This window comes from Centroberyx gerrardi, chromosome 13 (genome assembly GCF_048128805.1).
Source record: "Centroberyx gerrardi isolate f3 chromosome 13, fCenGer3.hap1.cur.20231027, whole genome shotgun sequence".
Lineage (NCBI taxonomy): Eukaryota > Metazoa > Chordata > Actinopteri > Beryciformes > Berycidae > Centroberyx > Centroberyx gerrardi.
The window spans coordinates 18560494-18587237 of NC_136009.1; the positions used below are offsets into that span (position 1 = coordinate 18560494).

A 26744-nucleotide genomic window follows, 5' to 3' on the forward strand; every position below is an offset into this window, starting at 1 on the left:
ACCTTTTTGACATAAGTAACTAGCCTTGGTCAAGGTCAAGAGCCTTAATATAGTATTTCTGGGAATCTAAATATCTGCTGCTAAACATAAATAACGTCTGTCTCAGAGTGGAGGTTTGATGTAGGGCTGCAGCAAACATTTCATTATTGATTAATCAATTAATCATTTAGTCTATAAAATGTCAAAAATAATGACAATGCCCATCACAAGTTACCAGAGGAGTATTCACTTTATAATGACATGAATTTGAGAAAAGCAAGCAAATCTGAGCATTTGTGAAGCTGTAACCAGCAAATGTTTGGTATTTTTACTTGATAAATGACTAAATAAATTAAACGATTATCACAATTATAATCGATTAACTTTCTGTCGATCGACTAATCATTTCAGCACTAGTTTGATGTAGGTTTTTATTCCTCTTAGGATGTCTGCTTGCCTTTGTTACAGCATGAAAGTAGGGCATTTTGTAAAATAGACTAAAGTCATTAAACTCCCCTTGCCTAGGAGACTCCTGCAGACAGCTGGTCTTTTGCACAGTGATTTGGTATACAGCTCTTGTAGAAAGAAAGTGAACAGTTGAGGATGGTTCTAAGTATTTAAGCATTGTGTAATACTTTAATATACTTATTCTAGTATATTATTATTACTTCTACTAGACAAACAATGTCGTTGTTTGCGCTACCTGGTGCGGTTCTCTTCATACAATCTGGTCATCATTTGGCACGGGAGGACTCCACCCACACGGACCAACTCCGGTGTACGCCGGTAAGGTAAAGGAGCGCACCCTCCTCGCAGAACTCACCGAGCAGGCGCGAGACGATAGTTCGCTGGATGGATAATAGTTTGCTTTGCAAATAGTGAGATAGCAAACAGTGGCAAACAGTTACTTTACAAAGATGGGTTAACATTGGTTAATTTGAATAGATAACGTTGTGTCAACACAGACAAAAACGAGCGCAGTTGCTCAAACATACTTTACTTGTCGTCATGTCTACTGTAAAGGTAAGAAGCGTGCTAGCTAACATGCTAGCCTCCGTGTTCAACCAATGCAGTGTCAGTGAACTTCACTGGCTAGCAGGCTAGCTTTGGCCATGTTCTCTTTTTTATTGACTCCGATTACAGACATTGTTTGCCCATAACACTCTATTCCCACTCTATACCCTCCCAGTTGAGTTGAGCTTAACTGTCAGTCATGTACCTGATTCAAACTTTTTCCAAGTTATTATCGGCACAGATACTCATCACATTAGTGTTTGCAGGCTACAAATTCCCCAGTAACTAACAAATCATTTGCATAATTAGTAAAGATTGATTTTGGTCTAAACCTTCTTGCCTTGTGTCCTACTGTTGCAGCGTAAAAGGTACTCCAGCGACATAAAGTGTATTTTCTTTCCGGATGATGTCAAACCTGGTGCCAAGAAAGTGGGGAGAGAGCCATCACTTTCATCCACTTCTGCCGCCAAGTGCTGGGAGAGGTGTGGGGACAGCTTTCTGGACACTCCAGTGATAAAGGTTGATGGATGTACCTCATGTATTAGTCTTTGAAATGCAGGAAGACATAAATAAGAGCTGTTTCTGCAATACATTCACAGTCCAACTCCTCCATTTTGCTCTAACTGTATTTGTTTTACTGCAGAATCTCAAGTCATCAGGAAGGAAATTGTCTGCTGTAAGAAAGTTGGCACAGACTCCTGCTTCAGGTAATTTGTTGTTCAGAATAACGAAATTGCGTAGTAGAGTGTTGAGGTTAGTGGGAGCCTTGTGTTTAAAATTGTTCCCCAACACCCCTGGTTATTACATCAAATATGGAAGACACAAGGCACAATATATATTAAAAAAACACATATTGCTGTCAGTCGCATCCCACTATCCCCATCAAACTAACTACTGTTCTATAAATTCTCACCGTAGGTGGTTATTAATCGTTTCCAGAAAGTGGATACAAATACAAATTCCCAGAGCCAGTATTGCCTTTTTTAACTCACTTATTTGGTGGTTCTTGGTGACTTGGTGTCTCATTATCTCTTGCTGGGATGTGTTGCGTACTCCATATTTCAACACAGTGAGTTTTTCATGAAATAATAAATTATATTTTTAGAAAATTAATAATTTGTGTAAAAGTTTTCAGATGGCCATACAAACTTTATTGAAAAGTCTCCAGTATGTGGGATTCACTACTATGTACTCATGTATTAACCAAAGCCTCCATCTTTTTTTTTAAGTACTTCTATTTTTTATTTAGACGGAGAGAAAATAGAGAAGGAGACAGAGTAGGGGACGCACATGAAAGAAAAGAGTTTTTAGGCCAGTTGCGGCACTTAACCACTCGACTGTCTGTGGGCATGCCTCTGTCTCTTTAGTTAAGTGTTTTGTTTTAAGGGACACCTCATCTTTACCTGATGATGACATACTAATATCTCCTTGTCTACTCTTGTGGTTGTCCAGTGCAGACCAGTGGCGTTCACTGTAATGAGGACCCAGTGCACATTGCGTGGAGCTCCAGTGACAGTGAGCTGTCTGACAGTGACATCCGGAAGCAGCAGCCACCCAGAGGTTTGACACCGCAGCAACAAGGGCCTCAGAGACCTGAGAGACCAGGGAGAGCTGCAGCTCCCCTTCAGTCCTACACCAGAGCACTGCGCATGCTCAGCACTGATAAAGGTAACTTAAGTCTGTGGTGGAGTCCTGACTCCCATGACGACAAAGAAATTAGCTAGCAAGTGGATTTATAACAGTTTTGAAACCTGAGGTTCAGCCCACGTTTCAGAGTAAACAGGCATTGCTTCAGTCACATTGATCAGTAGATGATGTAACACATTGTAAGTTGGTCTAAAGTTTGACAGACAAAAAAAATGAGGGTGTTTTTTTTGGGGGGCAGCAGCAAAAGGAGAGACATATCAGCTGTTAAGCAGCAGCCCATCCCATCTCTTTCTCATCTTATCTGCCTTGCGCCTTTTGCCTTCTCCTCATTGTTTTTTTTAACAGCATTACTGAGGGGGAAAATGTGTCCTTAATAACATTGCTGGCCTTCCAACCTGGCAGTTAATTTGTGCTAGAAAATTTAAGCAAATTGGAGTAATACTGTGACTTAACTCCTTTGCACGCTACATGCTTGTTATTTGCTGGTTGATTCATTTGTATTCTGCAAGTAGCCAAAGCTTTAGCAGGTTGAACTCTTCACCGCTTCATGTTATAGGCTAGAAGAACTTCCTCTTGGAGCACATCATTGATTTATCCATGGGAATGGGGAGGGATCTGGTGTCCTAAGGGTGGAGCGGTTTCAGAAAGGATTTCTTTTTTTTTTTTGGCAGTAATTTTATTGTAAGCATGGGGAGGACATGTGTAGAGAAAAATGAACCATGCAGGACTCTAGTCAGTGGTCACACCTTACATGTTTGTGTTACAATTCTCTAATTACTCTAACTCTGCAATTCAACTTTTTGTTACATATCAGGAGCTGACCGTAGTTTGAAGTGTCACACTAGCAAAGGTCTGTAGGAGGCTTGACTTTGTAACTTTTGTTTTTTTTTAGAGGATCTTCCTGTTATAGACACAGACAGCGATCTGAACGACTCTGAGGAGGAGGTTGACAAAGACAGTGGGAGACAAATCTCGGACTGTGAGTCAGAATCCTTTGATGAAAAGCCAAAAGAATTGCCTCTTATACCCCCAAAGGTGAGTGAATTATCCTTATACTGCTACTTTCTGTTGCTTCCATGAAACCCTTACAACAACCAGCAGCAATGCAACATTATTGTGTGTAGTATTGCATGAAACAAGTGCACTTATTTTTTACACCATATGCATGATGCACATGTCAGTATACTCTTAACAGGTACTGGTCTTTATAACACATGGCCTTTTTGTCAAGTGGTAGATATATTAATGGACACTAGGTGGAGCTCTACACCAACTTATGCCATGTCCATAGAGAGACAATGTTTATAATGAATAATATTGTTCAGTATGGATAGGTTGACAGTGCCAGTGCATACACGATCATTTAAGTGTCCATAGTGTCTTGAGTCAGTATTTTCCCTAGTGTCCCATGATAGAAAAAATAATATAAAATAAAAAATAATATTCTGTAAATTATGCATATTACACCTGATGATTTTTACCATGTCATATTTTGCTTACACAGCATGAAGACCTAAGTATGAGCATAGCGTAAAATTATAATTGGCATTATGTATTACTTAAAAATCTTCATATTACAATTGTTTTTGTTTTTTTATTTTCATTTGTTTTGATTGCATGTTTAGCTGTTATTCCACTAGATGGAGCATTACTGCTCTGATGTCCTGAAAAAGCCTGACAGGCCAAAACCAGCAGTGCAGAGTGCACTTTCTAGGTACAGGTCATGTTCCAAACAGTCAAAGTTCATAAGTTGAGGCAGCAACTTGAATAAAGCACTGTCTTAGTGGGGAGGAAAGGGCATGTTTTAAATCAGGCTGCCCCTTAACCAAAGCAGATATTAATACACTGACGATTCTATTCATGGTGATGAACATTTATACTGCTTTCCTGAAAACTGCGGTCGTTTTTTGGTTTTCTGCAGCTCCTGTATTTACCGTAAAACTTAGAATAAAGTGTGCAGTGGTGTTATTTATATTGGACAGGTCAATGTGTAATCACTCTGAAATCAGATAAAACACTTTGATTCATAATATGTACTTAGACGGAGGTTTATTGATCACAATCAGTCCTCTTGCTGTTACATTGGGCAAACATATTTATCCTATTCATTGGAGTCAGCCTTTTGTGGACGCTCCTGTAGGCTTGGATTGAGTGTTCCTTCTCGGAAGTCAGTCAGGAGCGGTGTTTGTTAAAGGCAGGGCTGGCATGGAGAGAATGTGAAAGGAGTGGTAATGGTGTTGTACTTAAGCTTAAGACCACACACAGTACTTACTCGTCACAGCACATCAGAACATGTAATTGATCAACTAATTCCAGCCATATTACTGGGGTGGCAGCAGGGTTGTCTGGCGGTTTGCAAAGGCGTCTTTCAACTGGAGGACCCAGATTGAAGCCCGTCGGAAATCATCTGCCCTTGAACAAGAAACTGAATCCCCGGGGGTGTCCTGCTGTCTCAGTAGTCTAAGGTGTAACCGTGATGTCCTGGGTTCGAATCTGGCCCCAGACCTTTGTCGCGTGTCACCCCTCTGTCTTTACTGTCTCTCTCCACTTTCAACTGTCTATAAAATGACAAAAACAGAAACTGAATCTCTACCAGCTCCAGTGGCGCTGTTCTGTAGCTGACCCTATGACAAAACAAATTTCCCTATGTGGGTCAATAGAGTGTTACATTATTATTATTATTATTTCTTTTTCTATGGCCAGCATTTCATGGGGATGAATTCAAGTAACCAGGCAGAGCATCTTGTGATCAAGGTCTGAGCTTGCAAGCTATATGATGAGAGAGGAAGCCTGAAGACTGATTAACATCACTCCCACAGACCCCGCTACTTCCTCTTGTCACAGTTGAATTTGCTGCTATCAGCTCTCTGGGGTCAAAGGAGATCTAAGATCACCTAACTGGAGGCTTGTGGTCACAGGCCTCATAGAAAAAGAGGCTACTATGGTCCTAAATTTGTTGAAATTTGTGCCGCTGAAGTTTACTCATGAGGTAACATTAGACAGTTTGATTGCATGTTATGCAGGTGCATATTAAGTAATGGGAACGGTATTGGACAGCTGACAAATGGATATATTATGTGCATGTACTTATGTATTACTATATTGATGGCAAGGGTGTGTTTTTGATCTTTGTTTTACAAGGCCTTCTCATTATACATTGATTTTGATTTAATTGGGTCAGTAGAATATAGTAACCTAGTTTGAAATGGCTCCTCTTCAGAAAGTTTGCTTACTTTCTGCCAATTGTAAATCAAACTGGATCTAACAGGATACAGTGGGGAAGATCTCAAACCAAGGCAGAGTTTATTACTCCAAGTAAAGCTGAGACAAACGCATGGCTGACTCACTTGATGTATGTCTGCCAGGCCTCTTTATTGTTGTACTAGCACTGAAAGTGGGTAGGCGGAGCTGTGAGGGCGACAATGTATTTCAAGGCCGAAGAGGATGGCCACTTCCCGGATGAAGCCGGTCCTTGATCCAAGTCCCTAACATCAGCAGCCAACGGGGTTAATAACCTCCGCCACATCGGGGCTGTGCCAGCAGAGCCGGACTATAAACGGCTATTTACTACTGTTTGTTCAGTACAAAATGCGAGTGGAGGAGGAAACAGGCAGAGAGCGCAGGGCTGTGTACTTATAATGCTTTCAGTGCCGGGTGAAAACATTTTTGAGCTTAGGCCAGGAACATAGTGTTCCTTTCTCTGTAGCTGGTTAGAGTGTGACGTCTGCTGGCACTCCGCCTAGCAGGGTCAAGTTGATTCAAATAAGAGAGCGCGTTGGCTGACAGAGCCTGGTATGCTGGTCTTGTCTGCACATGACAGGAACCGAGGTTTTCTCGTGGATTTTTCCATGAGAACTGATGCCCCGAGGTCTGCTATGCAGTGATACAGCAAAAAAGATTGTTTTGTTACTATATCTTGGGAACTTATCGGTGTACCATGTCTCCACCCACCACATGTTTCACTTCATTGAGTCCTTATAATCTTTTAATGAGTCATGACTTACTTATTGAAGGCTGAGGTCATGGAACTCACTTTACATATCTCACATGTGCATATCCGGCACGTACGGATATACAGCAGAAACTTTGTGAATTTATTTGAACTGTCAATATGTTTCAATTCATTCAAAGTGATACATGACATATTGAAAAAAATGTGTCACAGCCCTAATTATTACCTTTGTCCCTAGATGACAGACCTAGAGATCTCCGGCTATGCGTCTGATGGAGAGAATATTAATGACACAATGACCCAGAGTAGACTGGACACAGAGAGCTTTCCTCTCCAAACTGGTGAGGGCAGCAAAAGGTCAGTCAGTGACTGGGTCAGATCCGCGCAGGCAATGCTGCAGACGCCTCAGAAACAGTTTGACAGACAGTCCAAGACTCCTGAAGACTCCGCCAAAAAGAAACAGAAATTTCAAAGGTTTGTGTGATGTTTTTTCGTTTAAGTATTTGTCACCGTGTGTGCTTCATAAAACGAACAACGAAAGAAACAACACATCATACCTGCCAAACGACAGTCAGACATTGACGGCGACATTTTCACGGCGGCACTGATGATGAAAGGGACACCTGGGTATCATGATGTGGGTGCTAAATGTCATTTGTCTTCGCCAAGCCCCCTCAGAAATGAAAGATGGCTATCTGCAGTCGTAAATGACAGCTTTGTGTCTGCATGTGAAATTCATTTTTTTGTTGTTGTTTTTTTTGCAGCCTTCTTTGAAATATACTACACAGTTCTGCACATGTGTTTATTCAAAGTGTGTTCGATGTCTTGGGCGCCTCACTGAGCTTTACCTAACACCATCTATCTCCTTTGTGTGTGTGTGTGTGTGTGTGTGTGTGTGTTGCACAGTGGAGGGCTGGCAGAGAAGCTGAATCGACTCCAGTGCAGACAGCGGTCAGCAATTAGCTTCTGGAGGCACCAGTCCATCTCTGACACCTCGACAGCAACAGGTGATCCAGATCAACCGGTATCCACATTTACATCAGGATCTGGTGCGCGTATACCTGTGACCCACCATTCAAATTTAACAATGAACTTTGATCTCACACGCGCTGAGATGGATGAGGCCAGGCGTCTCGGGCGTGATTTTCAGTGCAACTGTGTGGTGGTCGTATGGATGGGGCACGTTGAGGAAATGCTGGCTGTACGTTGATCAGTGTGGCAGTGAGCTCAGGGCAGTATGTAGGTGACAGGAAACTGCTCGCTTAGTTGTGTGTTTTTTTTTTTTTTCCTTTCCGTGGTGTACCAAAGCACTTGTGTACTCTCGTTGTTAGTATTTCCTTATAATAAGACACAGCCAGTGGCTTGAAGGTGACAGTTGATTGTGGAAAAAGGAAACACCCACCTTATCCAACGTAGAATCTGGGGTCAGTCAATGGTTCGATCAGTTTAAGGCAAGAGTTTATAGCAGGGTAAAAGTGTGGAGGTTTGTATTAGGTTGACCTTGTTTTTAAAATCGAATCAATATTCAGAGTTCTTTGCAAGGATTCTCTTTTCAAAAGATACATACAGTATACTTCCTGTTTCTGCTTTCTAGATTTTTGTAAATTGATTACATTTTTCTCTGTATTTGCGCTGTTTTGAGCATCCCTGCTTCTATAGATGTATAGCTTTCAAACTGTTATCCAACTCAAAAAGCTTCTATCAGAATCCTTTTTTATATGAAAACATGTCAGTATTTTGTGCATAGCCAACAACTTTCATGACGAGATAGGCCTAACTTCAATTTGTACATTTTCATCTGCCAATCTGATTTATGACAACCTGGCAGATACTTTACAATAACAGCACTGTTACACAACTAGATCATACTGTTATAGAACACCTGTTTATCTTTGTTTTAGTAATTTTTTTTAGTGTGTGTGTGCACGTGTGGACGGGTGAGAGTCATTCCCTCACATAATGCTCTGCTCAAGATTGATCAGATCATTACAGGTCAAAAGGAGGACTATCATGTACCGCCTTAATTTTGGCCTGCTGCCCATGGATATTCTGATGTTGTTGTAATTTAGGTCTGATGCACTTAGCAGAGATTAAGCACTTAACATGCATGTTTGGACAATTCCCTGTAGATCCCTTGAGTATGATTTACTCTGTTATATCGAAATTTCCCCTCTGGCCATCTCTGGGAATTGTTACGTACGAACACAGAGCTGCATTGTCTGAGCTGGGAGTTCTGATACTGAGACTTGCATGATCCAGTGCTGTCGGCTTTACACACCAGATTTGCATACAGCCAAGTTGCACTCTTATCTCAACTTGATTTATTGCTTTGGGGCATTGTTTTGATTTGCTCGTCATAATTATCACCCTCAACTTGGTTGTTTTGACCAAAGGCACAGTCAGCTCTGTGGTAAAATTCCAAACATTGGCACACTCACACATTTACAGTGTTGTACGTCCAACTCTGCCTTGGTTAGTTACGGCTTTACACATATGCAGTGCGAATTGTTTCGATTGTAAAAATCAAATTGTCTCATAACACATAATGAGTCCCACTGAGAGCGAGAGAGTCCGTGAGACCATAACTAAACTCCACATGCGGACACACACACACACACACAGGAACGCACGCTCAAACAGACACACAGTCAACATCTGTGTTGTTGTTGCTCTGCTCTCCAGCGGACAGGCCTGGCGTGCTGGTGCTGGAGGTGCTGGAGGTTCAGGAGGAGTGCAGCATGCAACTGGCTCAGTGTGAGCACCACCCGCCTCCCAGTGTGGGCCACCAACACAGCCACCCGCTCCCCGCTGCAGGAGCTCGAGTCCTGGTGTTGTTCAACAAGGAGACTGCAGCCCAGCTGATGCCTGCACCCAGAGACATTATCCACATATACCCACCATGGTGAGACGGATGTGTTTGTGATATTTACCGCTAGGGCCGGGCAATTATTCAATATCGTTTATCGTCTTTCAGTGAAATCATATTGTGATACACAATTATGTTGCCTAAATTGACAAGTAAATCGCATTTAAAAAACTATGACAAAATGAGATATAAAACATTTTAAGGAATATTGTTTGACATCACACTTAACATTACTATGCAGTTCAATGTGATGAACATCAATTTGATTATTTAACATCTCATTTCATATAAGTAACGCATGTCGTGATATACTGTATATCGATATTGGAAAAAATCCTTATGATTATCGTGATATTGATTTCAGCCATATCGCCCAGCCCTGTAACCGCCCCCTGAATCTGAATCACATTTAGTTCATTGGGTGCACAAGGAGTTTGATTTGGTTATTTGGTGCTGACATATTACAAGGCAGTTACCAGGGCCCGAAATGAACACCCATTAAGCACCAAATTCTGGTAAATTTAATAAAATTAGTAATAGGGGTCACTTGCCACACTGGTCAGCAGTGTTTTGAAACAATAACAGTTGAATGCCTCAGTTATAATGAGTTCTATTGCACTTCATGATGAATTACGCACATTATCTATTGTACAAGAGAATGAGCAAGTTTTAAATTAAGACACAGTACCTGATTCTATACATGAAATAGCACTGAAAACAGGTAGGGTGACATAGTTCTATGAAATATATATATCAATTGCTTTGACTGGTAAAAATTATTCTTGGCAGGTATTTTTCTTTTTTTTTTTACTTTACCAGCCCTTGGCAGGTGAGCCAAAAACTCAAATGCAATTTCAGACACTGGCAGTTACACAATACAGGACTGACTAACTAGGCGCAGGACAATATGTAACCGGACCTCACATATAATGCTGAGAAGATAATACTGCATGACAGTAGACTAGACATAAACACTCTTCATATATACATGCATAGTGAGAGGGACAGTGATGCTGATGATAACAGGAAGTGTAGTAGATATTATTGCTCAGTAATGGCTGCATGTTTTTCCGTAATTGTTGTTGAAATTCCACAATCATCATGATTTAAATATAATTATTCTGGGTTTTGACTATAAACTTTTACTATCCTCAAAATCCCCATATTGGTCACAATAGCAAGCAGCAAAACCCCCAGATGTGCAGAACAGTCCTGCACATACAGGGTGGAGAGGCGGGAGGCGTGTGTGTGCTTTTTTTTTTTTTTTTCGGGATTGTTTTGCAGTACGAGGCAGCAGTTGACTCCAGCTGTTGGGAGTTTGGGTTGAGTGTGCTCTGGAATATCCAGGCTGGCGGAAGCACAGGGGCCTCCTCAGTGCTCTGACGTCACGAACAGCTCCAGGGAATGCTTCACATTCCTCTTCCTGGCAGTAGTTAGGTCATTTCCAGCAAGCTGGGGAAAAACACAGTAGGATTATTTTCTGGAGCATTTGGGAATGGAGTGTGGAGGGAGCCAGAGAGCGGGATTGAAAACACATGGCGTTCTGAGAGTATCATTGGTTTTGTGTTTTAGCAGCTCTTTTTCACTGTTGTATTCTATTCCTGAAATCACAAGTGAGTGTAGAGGAGTGCCCCCCCCCCCACCCTTTACTCTGTCAAAGCACTGTTTTTAATTTAAATACATAAATAATTTCCATTTTGTTATTGACGTGCAATATTGATTGATTTAAAACGTAGGACAAATACTGTCTTCAAGTCCCTCACTCATAAGAAAAATGAAGCTGATCACAAGCTTGATATCCTAGTTTTAAAAAATATCATTCATATAACATCCACAGCACCAGGACAGGCGCAAGTGGAAAAACCCGGAATTCGGAGCATCAGAGTGTCTGGTAAAATTCCTCTTATCAGTTTCCTGTGTGACACTCGAAGGGTTGCCTCCCCCATATTCCTGCACTGAGTGGGTTGGCTCCTCCCACCTCCCACTCCTTGTGAGTAGGCCAAGACTGCAGCGGAAATACCTGCAGGCATTATTCATTTACGAGCTGTGACGCCAGCAGCCGGGCCACTCCTTAACCCAGCTACCTGTCTGGTGATGATGACAGCTGCCCACTCACCTGTTCACAATGGGTCACGCTTCCTGTACTTTTCTTTTAACAGTACGTTCTGCTCTACTTCCGTCTTGGTTTGGCTTTCACTGGTTATTGGCTTCCGCTCAGATTTTGGACTGATAGATATTGAGCGCTCCGTAATTAAAGCTTAACTGAGGAACTTGTTACGGGCTTTTTATTGGGAGCAAAAGTCAGTGTTACGTCCGGTACAGTTCACATAGGCTTCTAAAATACAATGCCAGAGTTTCAAAAGCCATTCTGGGTGGAGGATCATTTACGGGTATCTGCACTAGCATGGTAAAGCAAATATACTGGATGTGGCCAATGCATAATCTTTGAACTCATTTTGTCATATGTACATCTTCTTAGGTGCTTGAGGTGAAGAGAAGTCTGCAAAAGTGGTGCCGCACACTATGCTCTGAAATCACTTTTATTAATTAAAAGACAACATTTCAACCCATGAGAGGGACCGGATGAAGACAATGTTTGACCCTAATGGGTTGAAACGTCTTTTAATTGATCAAAGTGATTTTCGAGCATAGTATGCAGGTTCTATGCTTTATTAATGAATAATCTATCCTTCTGCTTTACCTTGCTATTGGCGTTATACAGTCTTGTGTACTTGTACTTGTACTTGTGTACTGTACATTGTGAATATCTCTCACGTAGACTATGACCAGCATCCAACATTTTAATTACTCTGGTTCAACTGTGATACCGCAGATCTGCGACAAGCAGTGACATGTACAGTAGCTTGAGCCACAGAGACTGCACTTGGCTCTGAGTCAGTGATAAGCCATCACATTATTATCCATGTCACATGCGGAAAAAATTAAGTCGGAGCTCAGACTTGCCATAAACGATATGCCATCTAATTATCTGGCAGGTTTTCAAATTCTTCATTCTCAGGCTGAGCAGCTCTCAGGTGTGCTTTTATTGCCGTGATGAGCTAAAATCCTTGAGAGGGCCGTTAAACAAATGTTTTTCTTAGATTTTATAGATAAATTCAGTTTATTGTACTTGGCACACTTAGATGAGATGAAATCAAAGCTGGTAACACAGAAATAAAAGAATGGCAGGAGAGCACTTCATGTCACACATTGTTCTTACATTTCTTTTGGGTTTTTCATGAGTCTGATGTCTCAGAGTGTTTGAATGTGACAGGAAGTGTTAAGTGTTCCACAGTTTCCACAGATGGGGACCAGTTTGGAAAGCGTTTCTGATCAGGCTGTGTCGAGTCCCTAGGTGTGGTCTTTGCAGAACCTCAGTTACTTGGAAAATGCGTCTTTATCAGTGAAAGATGACAAATGTATCCGTTGTGTATTTTCACTTACCATGGAGAAGGTTAACCTATTTGAACTTGTATTCTGTGCTTGGCGCTACATAGTGAACAGACCTGCGGAGGTGGTACCTTATCTGTGTTTGACATTCAAACGGTCTTAAGCGGTCTACCAGCCCCCCTAAGTTTGTGCAACAACCTATTCCATTCAGTGTGAAATCTGCATTTTTGCATCTGTTACGTCAAACACGATCACACAACTATTGTTTATCATTTTCCAACAACTTAAAGTTGCTTAATTCCATGATGGCTGCAAGGTGCCAAATTCAATTCTTTTCATTGTAACATTATAATGCAGGGTTGAGGTGTGGTTGAAGGTGTGGTGTGCAGCAACAGAGCCTTAAAAGTACTGCTGTATTATAAATCTAAAATTGATCAACCTTATCTCTTTGCAGGCAAGGTCTTTCTATAGAAGGTGACAACTGTACTATTATTCTGAACACGCACTTCAGCCAGAAAGTCTACTCTGCTTCCAAACTACCCAACATGTCAATTCCAATTCCAAGAGCCCTGCTCCCAGCAGAGAGGAGCATGCCGTACTCGTTGACTAAAATATTTGGACTGCTGGAGGTGTACGGCACCACAGAAGAGGAGAAGGACAATGCCAAACAGGTGTGTCCGTTTCTACATCATTAGACTTAAGTACCTTACTTTAAAGCCCCAATCCAGAATTTGTTTGGCGCTACAAAATTCACATGTCTGTTCACATGGATTCACATGGAGTTTGCCTTGAGCATGGAAAATATTACAACTTTGACAACCCACCATAACTGAAAATAAGGCCCTGTTTTACCTCAGCATTAGCAGATTTTTAGAGTCTCACAATGCTGTCAGTCAGTCAAGAGCTCAGTCAGTCACTGAGAGTGAAAAATGTCCTCAGTCTAGCAAATCAATATATAAGCACAGTCAGTAGTGGGGTGACGGTGGCTACTTTTACATGCATAACAGTAGTCTGGCTATTGGCCATACTGGTTAAGGTCTTATTTGGGTTAAGGCATTAAGATGTGCCTTTGATTTAGAAAAATTAATGCTGCCACCAGCTATGCCCTCCCCCTTTGACTGAGCAGTAGGTTACTTATAGTAATACAAGTACTGCGCCATGTTTTTTGTTGACATAAAAATGTACGCTTAATGCTGTGCAAGTCTGAGTTTACACAGACAGCATAAAACAAAAGTGAAAGGAGTAAGATGTTTCCATGCCACGGTAACCCGTTTAATATCAGAGGAAGTCAGTCATCTTAGCCAGGTTTCTCATAGTTGCAGTTTGAGCTTAACCGGGTTATTCTGAGGCAACGTTTACATGCGTTGATGCAAAACCGCGTTACATGAATGACCAGTGTTTCAACAGCAATTGCATATGGAGTGGGGCTTTAATTTCAGGCACCCAAAGCCGAATGCATATTAAAATGTAGCCTATATGATAATGTATTAACAAATTTTCCTGACTTGCTCCCCTCCAGGTTTCTGCCTCCCATGCTCTGTGCTGCCTTGGAGCCCCACGTGTTTTGAACGGGTGCTGTCACTCCCTCCTGGAGGCCATTGAGGGACTTGGCCAGGCTGGCTCTGTGGGGCAGGATGTGGAGGCGGTGGTCCAGAGGGTTTACTCCATCCCTGTGTCTGACTGCTCTGCAGGGTCCAAACTGAAGCCCAGATTTCCCTCCAGGTCCTCCTCAGCTCCTCTTCCAGAGAAAGGCAAAACCAGGTACTATTTGACTAGATGATAATTGACTTTTCAGGAAGCCCACTGAGGCCTTTGCTCTGCACGTCAGAAGAGACCGGAAAAAATGAGCAACATTTTATCCACTATGTATGCCTCTCTACCGCATTGTAAATTGTTCTTTCTGTAGAAATTACATGCTGGTTTCCTTGGTCTCAGGGCTTGCATGCCTCTCCTTGGTGGCACAATGTGCCTCAGTAGTCAAGCTATTGTTCACGGAGCAGCAGGCCCCACAAAGTGCTCACACTGTCTCCAGCCATATGGCATTGCTTGACAAAGGACACAAACATTTCTAATTGAATCCAGCCCCTCAGTGAGTGATCCAGGCCAATTCTCAGGAAAGACAGCATGATGTTTTCTGAAACTCCTGCACCAGCAGGCTAGAATTGAATTGGTGCCCATTCATAGTCCACAGGGTGGCACAGGTTTGCAGCAGCCTTTTACCTTAATACTCCTATGAAAACTGCAAGTATCTTTTAAACAGATGTTACATTTCATGCCTCTCAGTATTACTAAAATGTGTGGCTGTGTGGAATGGGATCAAATTTGTTTTAGCGTTGGTTACCTGATCTGAGGATGAAACCTATACCTTGTATTGGCAAAAAGGTTCATGGAAAAAGAATGGGGTTGGCTTTCATTTATAATATGTCCAATTAAAACAAACAAGAAATAATGTAAAACAAGTGTAATGTTGTGGTTGATAATCAATTTAATCACCCTTTCAACAAAAAATGTAACTGAAAGTTGTCTTATTCCATGAGAGATTTGCAGTGAGCGCTATATAAAGCTCCCTGTGTTATTGAAATGACTTAGGGGTTTACTTGAGTGGTCTTGTTATAGTTAATGAATCAGTGAAGGCTGTATGTGAGGCCAAGCCAGCAAGCATGACCTTTAGTTGCCTGGCCCTCCCCAGGCGTGTTGTTTTTGTCCTGTGCTGAGTAATAAAAGAAAAGTATTGGTTTTTCGGGGTGGGATGGGATGGAGGGGCCTGAGGGGCACGTGGTGGGGAAGGGAGTCGTGAAGGGAGGAGGAGAGCCGTGGTCAGCTGACAAACCGACTGACTAAATGAGTGTTGGTTGTAATATGATGCTTGCTCCTGCCATGCTGCTCTTGCGGCTGGTAAACAAACGCCGCCCTCTGACCGGAAACACTCTTGCCCTTCCCTCCCTCCTTCCAGCCCTCACTCAACCAGATTGAGCAGGCTCAGTTGGTGGTGGTGGTGGTCGTAGTGGGGTGGAGGAGGGGTCGAGGGTGACCCTGCCTGTCATTAGTGACTGCTTGATTTGAACATTGTCCAGCATTTCAAATTTATTTGATTTTAATCTTAAGTTTTTATCACTTGTCAATCCTTTTTCTAGATTTCATTTTCATTTTTGGCCCTCATTGAGTTTTTTTTTTTTTTTTTTTCTAATGTACAATAAGGGGTTGCAACAAACATTTACTTTCATTTTTGCACTTTTTTTGGAAAGCATTGGTTTGCACAACTTTGTCATACAGTGCATATTCACATGTATAATTTAAATGACTGCTTCTAGTTTATTGTATTCCTATTCCTGATAGTACTTTTCCAGGATCTGTGCCTGGTCTGCAGAGGAGAATGTAGTTTACTTCGCAGCCCACTGGCCCCATTCAGTTTAAAGACAAGGACAGTTTGTACCTCTCATGTCTTGTCCCCAATCCCTATGACTCACTCCCCCGGTCAGCATGCTCATTTGATCCTTTTGTTGTTTAGCCTCTCTGTTAACATACACAGGGGAGAGAGGCCAGTATGATATTTATGCCTGAAGAAGATGTTTAGTTCCCGTAAATTCGGAATAGAATAAACAAGAAGATTAACTGTTTGCAGGGAGTGAGCAGAGGCTTTTTTCTTGCTGTAGAGGGAACACAATGTGCTGCAGGGATCCTGTTACAACCATGTTTATCGCTCTCCCTGCACCGATTGGTGGACAGCACATAGGAAGGAATCCCGCCTGTGCGCCCCCTGCCAATGAGGCCTCTCTGTTGTGTTCTTAATGTGTGGGTCGCTTACTTACTGTGGTGCCAAGTAATGTGCATGTGCACGGGCCTGTATGCGCACACTCGTGTGTCTGTGTGTGAAGGAGTATGTGTGTGTGTTTGGACAGGCTCAGTGGATTGCAGTTCCTGGAAGAACCCCTGAGCTGCTGAGAATTCTGTGATTGCTCACAATAACAAATTCCTGAAATCGGCCTGTGACTGAAACCGGCCAATGGCAGAAGGTTTTGGGAGTGAGGGTCGCCGTTTGAGGAAGTGGGGCTGTGAACGGGCTAAAAAAGAGCGGCTGAATGGGGAGGTAGTTAAGAGGGTGGTTGTTTATGTCAAGCTGGTATTACCATGAGTCTCCTCTCCTCACCCTTTTCTCTTGACTCTATCTGTCATGTACCCTATCAGATTTCATGTCAAGTTTTCAAGTTCAAACAGGCTCTGCTATCCCAAGGGAAAAAAGTGAAAGTTGTAGTTCTCACTGTCAGATTTGACTGTCGCAGTGACTGTTCTGTTGTGTGAACAAGAGCTAGTGTTCATATTTCAGACAATGTCAAATGGTGATTTAGCCCAATATTGGCCAGATTTCATACTGTGCGACTATAATGAATGAAAGCTCCTGTTTCCTTTTGATTTACCCAGTGTTTCACATATAAGGGTCAAACATGATTACAAAGTTAAGATGATTACATCTTAACTTGTTAATTTCTTGAAATATCATTCACTGTGCATGTACTTGTCCAACCAAGTAAAGCGTAGCCATTTCCCTTGCCAGTGTGCAGTATGACAGTTGCATAAATAACATTGACAGAGCTGTCAAAAACATTGATTATTGGTAAGCAACTGGTAATTGATTGCATTTTTCAGGACAGTGTTCATCGCATTCTAGCATTAATAAGCAGTATTGCTCATTCCAACATTAGACTAATGTTGGAATGAGCAATACTGTAATTACTATGCCTGTGTTTTGAAAGATGGTGACAATGTTTTCCTCACCACCATTCAGTTCTACCTGAGGCATTTTCTTGACTGACTTTACAAGATGGCCATCATGTAACTAAATGATTAATCTTTCTTCGCCGTGATGAATACCATCCATGCACATCGGCTGGGGCCTGTTCACTCTGTTTTAGACTTTGCACTTAAATTCTCATGTTTACAGGTCCATACGAAATAGCCTGGTACTAGTAGAAAACATTCTGCACACTTTAATTGTCTGCTCCATTTTGTCAGTGAAGCATTTCATGTTGTTTTACCAAGATGTGGCATATAGGCCTGAGTTGGGATTGTGAATTAAACAAACAACTGGGAATAATCGCTCAAACATTGACCTACCCCACCAAAGTAATGTCAAGAATGTTATTTAGGTATCTATTTCCAGGTCCCTCAAAATAAACCCAGACAGACCCCATGTTTACCAACACAAGCCGTTTATAGGTTCAATCAGGTGGTTGAAAACAGGCTCGAAGTCTTCCCAATGTCTGGGAGGTGCGCATGCACGCACATGCATGATGTGCACATGCACAGTCCCTCTCCGTCTTCCCTGTGTGTGTGTGTGTGTTGTTTTTTTTCCCCTTCCTCCCCTGGCCGTTGCTCGTCTAACCAGGGGATATGAACTCTACAGAACGGTTTAGTGTCTCACAGCTTTATAGGCCAAAGGTCTTCTCTGTCAGCAGCAGCCTGTCAAACCAGCCACCAGCCATTAACCCTTCAAAATGTCAGTTCTGGGCTTTTTTACAGTATTGACAGTGTGTAACCAGGAGTAATGGATCATGAATGTTGTCGGTTCATTTTCCCACAGTATTTTTCATCCCCATAAATGTTCAAATAAAAAAAAATAAAAAATAAAATCAATGTGTGGTGTTTTGTTTTGTTTCCCCAGACTGTGTGTGCTAGTCCAGGATGGCTACGGGACGTTCAGTGTGGTCCAGCTCCACCTCCTGCCCAGCAGGGACCACCTCCACCGCTACATCCAGACATGGCAGGGGAAGGCCTGCGTGCTGAGAGACATTAAAGTGGTGCAGCGGGTCACTCGGGAAAGGTGAGAGCCACACGCTCCTGAGCCAGCTCAGCCGCCAGCCACCCCTGGATGGCTTCTCACCTGGATTTCAATTCACATCCGTGGGTAAACTTCAACCTGGGGCTATTGCTGCTTGCCATAGTGTACTATATTTGTGATAGGGATTTCTGCGATATGTGAGGTTATCTAATCTAGCTCCTTAGCCATCTGGGACAACAGCCCTAGGTAAATGCCTGCGATAGCCAACTCCTGATATGAAATACCAGTGAAAAACAGCCGTAGGCTATGGAAGCTCTAAGCCTCAGGCTAAACTATGAAACAGGTGACGACATTAGCTTTAGTGTCTTATGTGTGGATCCCTCAAATTTCCCATTTCCATCCTCGCATGCCCTTTTCAAGCATCAACACAATGCATTTTCAATGAAATGAGAATTTAATGTTTTCAAATCATATAAGCCTGATTGTGCTGCCCCTGTCACCAGTGCCACTGTGTTTACATGTAAAGTGATACTGAGGTGCATGCTGTGAGTCCCTTGTGAGTTTCCATAGTCAGGATCCCAGATTAGCAGCAGTTAGAAGAACTGGCAGGAGGACATTTAGAGACCCGCCGGGGGTATGTTTACATCCTTGGTATTCTCCATACCAGACAGCCTATAATGTCTCTGGAGGTTTTCTGTGGTCAGATTATGATGAATGGTCCATCCTCAGGCCGAGCACATGGGCCATCTTATTAGCTCAAGTGGAAAAACACGTGGAGTTGGCATTCAATCTTTCCCAGATTTCCAGTTTCTTTAGAAATAGTACCAGTTTGATTTCTATTCATATCATAATACCACGCACCTTGGCTGTGCCAGTCTTTGGGGGAGCAATTTTCAAAATAACTGATCATAGGCCACCTAGCAGCTGTGTGGGCAGTGTGCCCTGTCTACACCAATATCTGAGTGAGCCATTTTCCAAAGAACATACCCTATTCTTGGATGTGTGCCAACTAATTAGAAAACAAAGCTGTACCTGTAAGGAGTGATCCACACCTCATCTATTAACAGTGGACTGATAAGAGTAAGAGATGAGAATTTTACTAACGGACATATGTATTAAAAGTGTCTCTAAAGAAGTATACCTTTGCACTGAACTTGCAGAGAAAGCAGACATTTATTGAAGCAAAAGGTCTTAAACTTAAAATCATGCTCTATCCCTGTCTGGGTGCATGGTGCAAAATGAGTGGCACTTAGAGCACCAGTCACCTTGTAAATTATTTTATAAATGCTTGAAGATTTTATTTTGAAAAGCCATGTATTGATTTTCTTTTTACACCACCAACAGCAGTACATTTCTACAGGCTCCTTATTGCTTACAATTGTATGGTTTTATCTTGAGTAAACTGGCCATTTTCTGTCTCCGCTCACCGCAAAGTTGTGCATTTATAGCAGTAAAACAAAGGTACATTTAACAGCAAGTGTAGAAGCTCAGTATCAAAGTTACAGTGAGATGAATGAGTCCTGTTAGTTTGTTGTTACTCTGAGCTCATCCTTGAGCTGGCCTCACTGGACCTGAATGGGCTGCAGAACCAGTTCCATACAAAGGAAGCCTGTGATTAAAGGCTGACTAACAGGTTGTTAAGCACTGACTGATTGACAGTACCCAAGAAGACGAATTAGTAACACTGACTGGCCACCCTGAACTCGACAAGCACTTCCTAGAAAAGAGACACCGACTCCATGAGTTTCATGTGTCCTGCTGGAGGAGGTGGTTGAGGATGGGTGTATCACTTTTTTTAAGCCTAGCTTCTTCTTGAATTTTACACTATCAGATGTGCTGCATGAAATGTCAAAAAGCACATAATCTAAAAAAAACTAAAACACATAATCTACCGCAATCTCAATCCATCATCACTGAGATTAAGATTGTGGTGAGAGAAGGCAAATGTCACGAATCAAGCATAGTGAGTGTGGCTTTTCAAATCACTTGTAATTTGCTTTCTGAACCTTGTTATTTTTGCACCACAGTTGATACTGATTTACGTAGGGTGTGAACTGTGTCCCACCCTTCACTATATCAAAACCTGCTTGTAAAAAAAAACTGTGTATCGGCTCTACCAGCCTGAGCATGCTCTCTGTTAATTTGAAGTAGCTCTGTCTTAACAGATTTCATTTCAATGGAAGTGAAACTGGCTGTGAAAGCTCTCCGCCTTCCCACTCAAGTTTTCTTTCCTTCTTTCCTTCTTTCTCTGTCCTTGGCTCCCTCCTTACTCTTACTTTTCTGTCTTTCTCTCTCTCTCTCTCTCTGTCTGTCTTTCTCTCTCTCTGTCTGTCTGTCTGTTTGTGTCTCTCTCTCTCTCTCTCTCTCTCTCTCTCTCTGTCTCTCTCTCAGGTGCACCAGGCTTTTCAACCTGATAGACAGTCTCTGGCCCCCAGTGATGCCTCTTAAAGTACATGGAAACACACCTAGCTCGCCCAGTGTAAGTTCTCAGTCACTGTAATTCTCAGACATTAAGCATTTCTCTGTGGCTTTCCACCAAGCCAGGCCTTGTTTTGGGGATATATTCACATTTGTCTAATTAGAATGTAACTACATCAGTTTTTAATTAAAAACAACTGCAGATGGAAACAATGTTCTCTATTCAGCCATTTCCTGCAAGAAAACTGAAATTCACCTTTCCTGCACACATCCAGAAAGTATGGGAAAGTATCAAATCAATACATTTTAGATTGTAGAAAAATAGTTACTCATTTAGCAGCACACTAACAGGCAATTTGATTCACATTTAGGAATCTAGAGCCTATATTGTCTTTATCATAGGGTGATGGTATTCACAGCTCTCCTGTATTGTAGGAGAGCAGACCTCCGGGGCCAGCGCCTAGTTTCTGCTACCTGCTGTCTGGCCAGGAGGGATCTGTGGAACCAGTAGAGGGGCAGACTGTGTCCCCCCTCTACCTTCCCCCCGCAGAACGAACCTTAAGAGATATACTCCAGGTGAATGGTCTCTCTCACACGCACACAAAATTGGAAATTTTTGCTCAAATGTCTGGAGGTTATGATACTCTGAATTTATCTCCAGGAGGCCATTCCATAAACCCTTCGGGTGACAATAATCCCAAATGTTTTTCTGTTTCAGAGTGAGCTCAAAAGCTATCGTTGCAGTTTTGTTGCCACTGTTATATACAAGAGAATGCAGGTATTCATTTTTTTTTATATATATATACCATTTTGAAATGTGATTTTGCTCATTTAAGAAAACAATTTGCCACTTTAATTTAACTTTTTTTAAAATGTGTTTCCTGGAGCTGTTCAGTCATCGTTTTGAGATCATTTGAAATGACAAACTGATAAGAGTCAGCTCTGACGTAGAGACCAGCATTCATATCACTGTGTGTATAACAACCTATGTGGGCCCAGGTGTTATTTACCATTGATCAGTGAGACCTTTGCACTTTGACCAAGATGAGATAGCAGCTAAGAACAAAGCACTGGACTTTGCCACACGCCCGCACCACTGCAACACACATGCAGTTTTTTGTCAGTATTGTAGCCATCGTATTGTATCTAATCTGTTGAATGAATGATCACCTCACATCTTTTTTGGGGATTCTTAGACAGAAATGACAATATACGTCTTGCTTTGTGCTTTGTAAGCTTTGTTTCTGTCTCTGTCTGTCTGTATGTCTGTCTGTCTGTGTCTCTCTCTCTCTCTCTCTCTCTCTCTGTGTGTGTCTCTCTCTCTCTCTCTCACACACACTTGTGCTCATTTCAGAATAGTGATGTAGGTCAAGGTGAGGTTTGGTTGGTGCTGACAGACCCCAGTCTGCAGGAGGAGCAGCTCGAGGGGCCATGCAGGCGAACGGTGGCCGTGTGCGTGAGCAGTTCCTGTGTGCTCACTTCCTCTGTCGTCAAAGCGTTAAACTCCCCCACTGCCTGTCGCGTGTCATTCAGAGATGCCATCAAAGAACATGGTATTGCTTTATTAATTACATGATGATGATGATGTTGCCATTCAATCCATTCTCTCATAATTTAGTTTGCACTAGTGGATCATGTGCAGCAGACGTCATAACTAGTTTCCTGTTGATTTAATCAGTCATAGTTAGTACACAGTGGTTTTTTAGGATCAGGGCAATCAGCCTGCAATAAAATACCACAATTTCACTTCAAATCTAGGTGTTCTCCTGTGTGCGGAGCAGTCAGTTGTGCAGACGCACCCTGTGGAACCTGAGGGCCGTCTTGACCGCACGGCCAGGCCAGAGTCACCTTCACAGTCGCTGACCGAGCCCGAGGCACAGACCGATACCCTGCCCCAACCTGTGCGACTAGATCCCCTGGGTCCTGAAACCACACCCAACTCCGTCTGCACTCTCACAGGCCAGTTTCCCCCCATCCATTGAATCCTGTGGTTTTTATGTCACTTGATTCATCTGAAGTGATTCCTCCAGAGCCTGGCCAGTGTGTCATTTTCTCAGGGAAAGAAAACCACTTGTTGTGTTTTTTTTGTATTTGTTGTTTAGCGAGAGGCCTTCATGTGGCTTTAAGGCATTGCTTTCTGCTGTTAGTTATTCACATTGCCCTCGAGCTGTCATTGTTTGGAACTGTATAAAATACAAACACGTGAAAATTTGGTGTATTCATATCAATACTTTATCATTTGACAGTGAAATTAACATGCCTGCTCCCCCTGTTTTACATTTCATATGAGGGTTGCATAATGTTCTTGTGAAAAAAAAACTCAAAAGTAAAAACTTAAAAGTAACTAGAGTAGGAATTTCTTTAAAAATATTCATACTACCATACGAGTTGTCAACACGACCATCAACACTACGCCTCTACTGTATAACTAGCCAGTGTAGCAGAGTTTCTTTAAGTTCATGACAGTCACTTTATGTTTGTTTAATATTTAACAATGTAGATTAGACAGCTGCTTTGCTTTGCTGCTAATCCCAACCCTATTGATTTCATGATTGTGAGGCAAATAACAGTCAAATCTCCTTGTCTTCAGGTTGTGAGGTATGGCCCTGCTTTCTTCAAGCTTTTGCAATTATGCAAACTAGTGCAGTGCCCGTTCGCGCCGCTGCTGCACAGAGCGCTGTTCACCCGCTCCGCTGCTGCACAGAGCGCTGTTCGCCACGCCCCGCCCCGCTGCTGCACAGAGTGCTGTTCGCCACGCCCCGCCCCGCTGCTGCACAGAGCGCTGTTCGCTTGTTTATTCAAAGTTTATTAATATTGAACGTGTCGCATGTCCAAATTGCACCAAATCCGACCCTGCACTTCCTTGGGTCCCCAGCAATACACCCGCCAAGTGTGAAGTCGATCGGACGAACGGTTCTCGAGATATGCAACAGACAGACAGACAGACAGACAGAGATTCCTTGCTTTATAGTATGATGATGATGTGGGGGGAGAAAAGAGCAGGCTAAATCGGATAATAATCTGCATCTGTTGGCTTCATGTCACAGCAGAGGGCAAAGATCACACTGTGAACCCACTGGTTCTGGCCCCACTGGCCATACATGTTTGGTCAGGTGGCTGAAAAATAAAACAAACCCATTATCTTTTGCACTCATAAGCGAATTTCTGGAAACTACCAGAGGAAAAAAGGCTCAGACTAGAATGTACAAGATCTTTTTTATCAGTGTTAAATTCTGTACGTTATATAAGGTCCTGTGTTTATGTTTGTTGAGCGCCTTCTCTGGTTGTCAAGTGAGATGGTGTTTGGGGAGGGAGTCAATTTCTGCTGTGTTTATCACTAAAATCTCAGATAAAAATGCAAGGGGTTTTTATCTCTCTCACTTGCTGTCTCTCACACACACAAACATACACCTATTTTGAATGTTGGATAGATTTTTATTTTTTTTAGCATTCTTTCACTTATGTCAGGCCTTAAAATTTCTCCTTTTGCATCTACTAATTCAAAATAACCTGAAATGAATATTAGTAATAAGCAAATTGTCAATAATGAGTAAATGAAGGCCTTGCAATGTGCATATGTTTCCCCAAATGCTCACTTTGTCTGTTCATATTGAATTTTAATGGTTTTTATTGCTGCATGCAGGTGTAATAATTGGTGTGGATGAGAACACAGCTTATTCCTGGCCGGCCTGCAGCTTCTGTGGAAGCGACAACTTGGAGATGTCAGTGGAAAGACCGTAAGTTCTCACGACTTGATTACTGATAACTCTAATGTTAATCATCATGATGACAAAGCATAATAATTTAAGTCTGCCTTGACTCTTGTCTTGTCACAGTGAAAGCTTCCGCTGCATTTCCTGTAAGTCAGTGGTGGAAAAGCCAACCATGAAGATGCAACTTGAAGTGTTCCTGAGTTGTTCTTCATTAAGTAATTGCACTGTGAAAGTTAAGGTGAGAAGAAGAAACAAAATCCTTCACTGCAGTGCATCAGCAGTTTTATGTTGCATATAGTGTGATTGTAATCAGGAAAGCAAGGAAGCAAATTTGCAAGAGATTCTTGTAGTATTTCTACATAAAGCCTTTAGCTAATGCAGTCCTCAGTTACTGTTAATGTTAACTCTACAGCAAGCATTTTAGTGCATTATTTCTTTTTTTATTTACAAAACTAAGGTGATTCATAAAAGTGTCGCTAACAGCTGCACACCTTTTTTGTTTTTTTAACAGTTGCAGCAAAATACAATCATGTCCCTCCTAAACATTGCAACATTGGAGAGCAGTGGGGTAGGTTTGCCTTCACCTGTTATATAATACCTGACTGTTCCTGCCTCTCATTGAGCTGCACTGTGTGTTCATCCCGTCAATAGTCCTCTGGCATCTGTTCATGTCATACTTGACAGCGATAAAGCCTGACTGTACAGAACAAAGGCCTGTGTCATGCAGGTCATTAATACAATTGAAGGAATTTACAACCAGAAACACTGACATGTTATCTATCAGCATTGAATGGTTACTGATTAGATGAGTTTGCCTGCAGTTACTACACTGGCATATTATAATTCACTTCCAAAATAACCTGTAAATAATCAAGCTGATGATAATAATAATGCAAATACGTTGTCATTTACACTTAAGGCATTTAGATGGCGCTCTTTCCCAGGGAAAATAATGAGTGCAACAGCAGAATAATCTTAAATTTCTAAATGACCAGAATTACTAGCAACCAATAGTAAGGGGGTGCAAAGGTCAAAATTCCTGTGACCACAGAAGCATGATGTAAGAGTGAAGAGCTTGGATAAGAAATTGAATGGAAAGAGTTTTTTGTGTGCAATTAGAGGCGAGTAGACAAGAGGGGACATCATTCAGAGGAGAGAAGATGAGGAGAGGTACTTCTTAAAAAGATCAGTTTCAGCCTAACATAGAGCTAAAGTGTATGTAGTAAATGAATTGTAAAATTGAGTGTGGTTGTAATGTGCAGTAGGTTCAGCCGTGAGGTTTTTGACGGACCATCTGTTGCAGTTCCCAGGTTACGAGGTAGAGAATGTCCTGGGGAAGGAGGTGGGCCCCCTCGCAGTTTACATCCGAGTCGTCACCAGGAAACCTGCCCTCTGGATCGGCCTGGAAGAAATCTGCCTCTGAGGCCGTCAGAGAGAGGGGCTAATGACATCAATCCTCAGGCCTCAGCTGGCTCCAAGGATCTGCGCACTAGGCCTTGGTCCGAGCCAGTTTGGCCCCCCCCCCACCGCCCCTGTGAAGGCCTCTTGTCAGGATCCAAGAGGCTGTGCTGAAGCGAATGGGCTGGAAGAACACAAGGTCTTGTTTGTGTGTTAATGATATGTGATCCTGTGGACCAGGAGTTGACAGCCCAAGGGTAGACCAGCGGAGCACCGTCTGTCAAACCGGCCCACGTGGTTCATCAACTGAGGTGACACTACAGTTTGCCTCTTGGCTGTAAACACACTCTTGATTTTTAAGTGGTCTGAAAGCCTATCTCAAGTCGTCTACCTCTTTTGTATTTAAGGTTATTGAATGGTGCTGATAGTATGTCAATAAAACAAGTATTTATGGATCACTGTTTTGTTTTGTTTTTTGCATTTCCTCTAGTTTCAGTAGTTTCTTGATGTAAAACTGAGGTACAACTCAAGATGCCACTGTTCCCTGACAAAACATTCGTTCAAACTAATATATGTACAGGCTACTGCATC

At 42.2% G+C, this 26744-nt stretch overlaps 1 protein-coding gene across 1 annotated transcript; it reads left to right on the forward strand.

The window, feature by feature from the left end:
• Positions 1-845: 845 nt before the first annotated feature.
• On the forward strand, positions 846-26608 carry spidr (scaffold protein involved in DNA repair). Its single transcript, XM_071926522.2, has 20 exons — positions 846-1002; positions 1354-1512; positions 1637-1700; positions 2446-2661; positions 3533-3675; positions 6831-7066; positions 7499-7599; positions 9275-9494; positions 13303-13519; positions 14368-14609; positions 18508-18666; positions 21016-21103; positions 21478-21618; positions 21761-21820; positions 22397-22595; positions 22801-23001; positions 24686-24779; positions 24879-24993; positions 25267-25323; positions 26059-26608. The coding sequence occupies exons 1-20, from the start codon at positions 988-990 to the stop codon at positions 26176-26178; spliced, it is 2847 nt and encodes a 948-aa protein (XP_071782623.2). The 5' UTR covers positions 846-987; the 3' UTR covers positions 26179-26608.
• Positions 26609-26744: the final 136 nt, after the last annotated feature.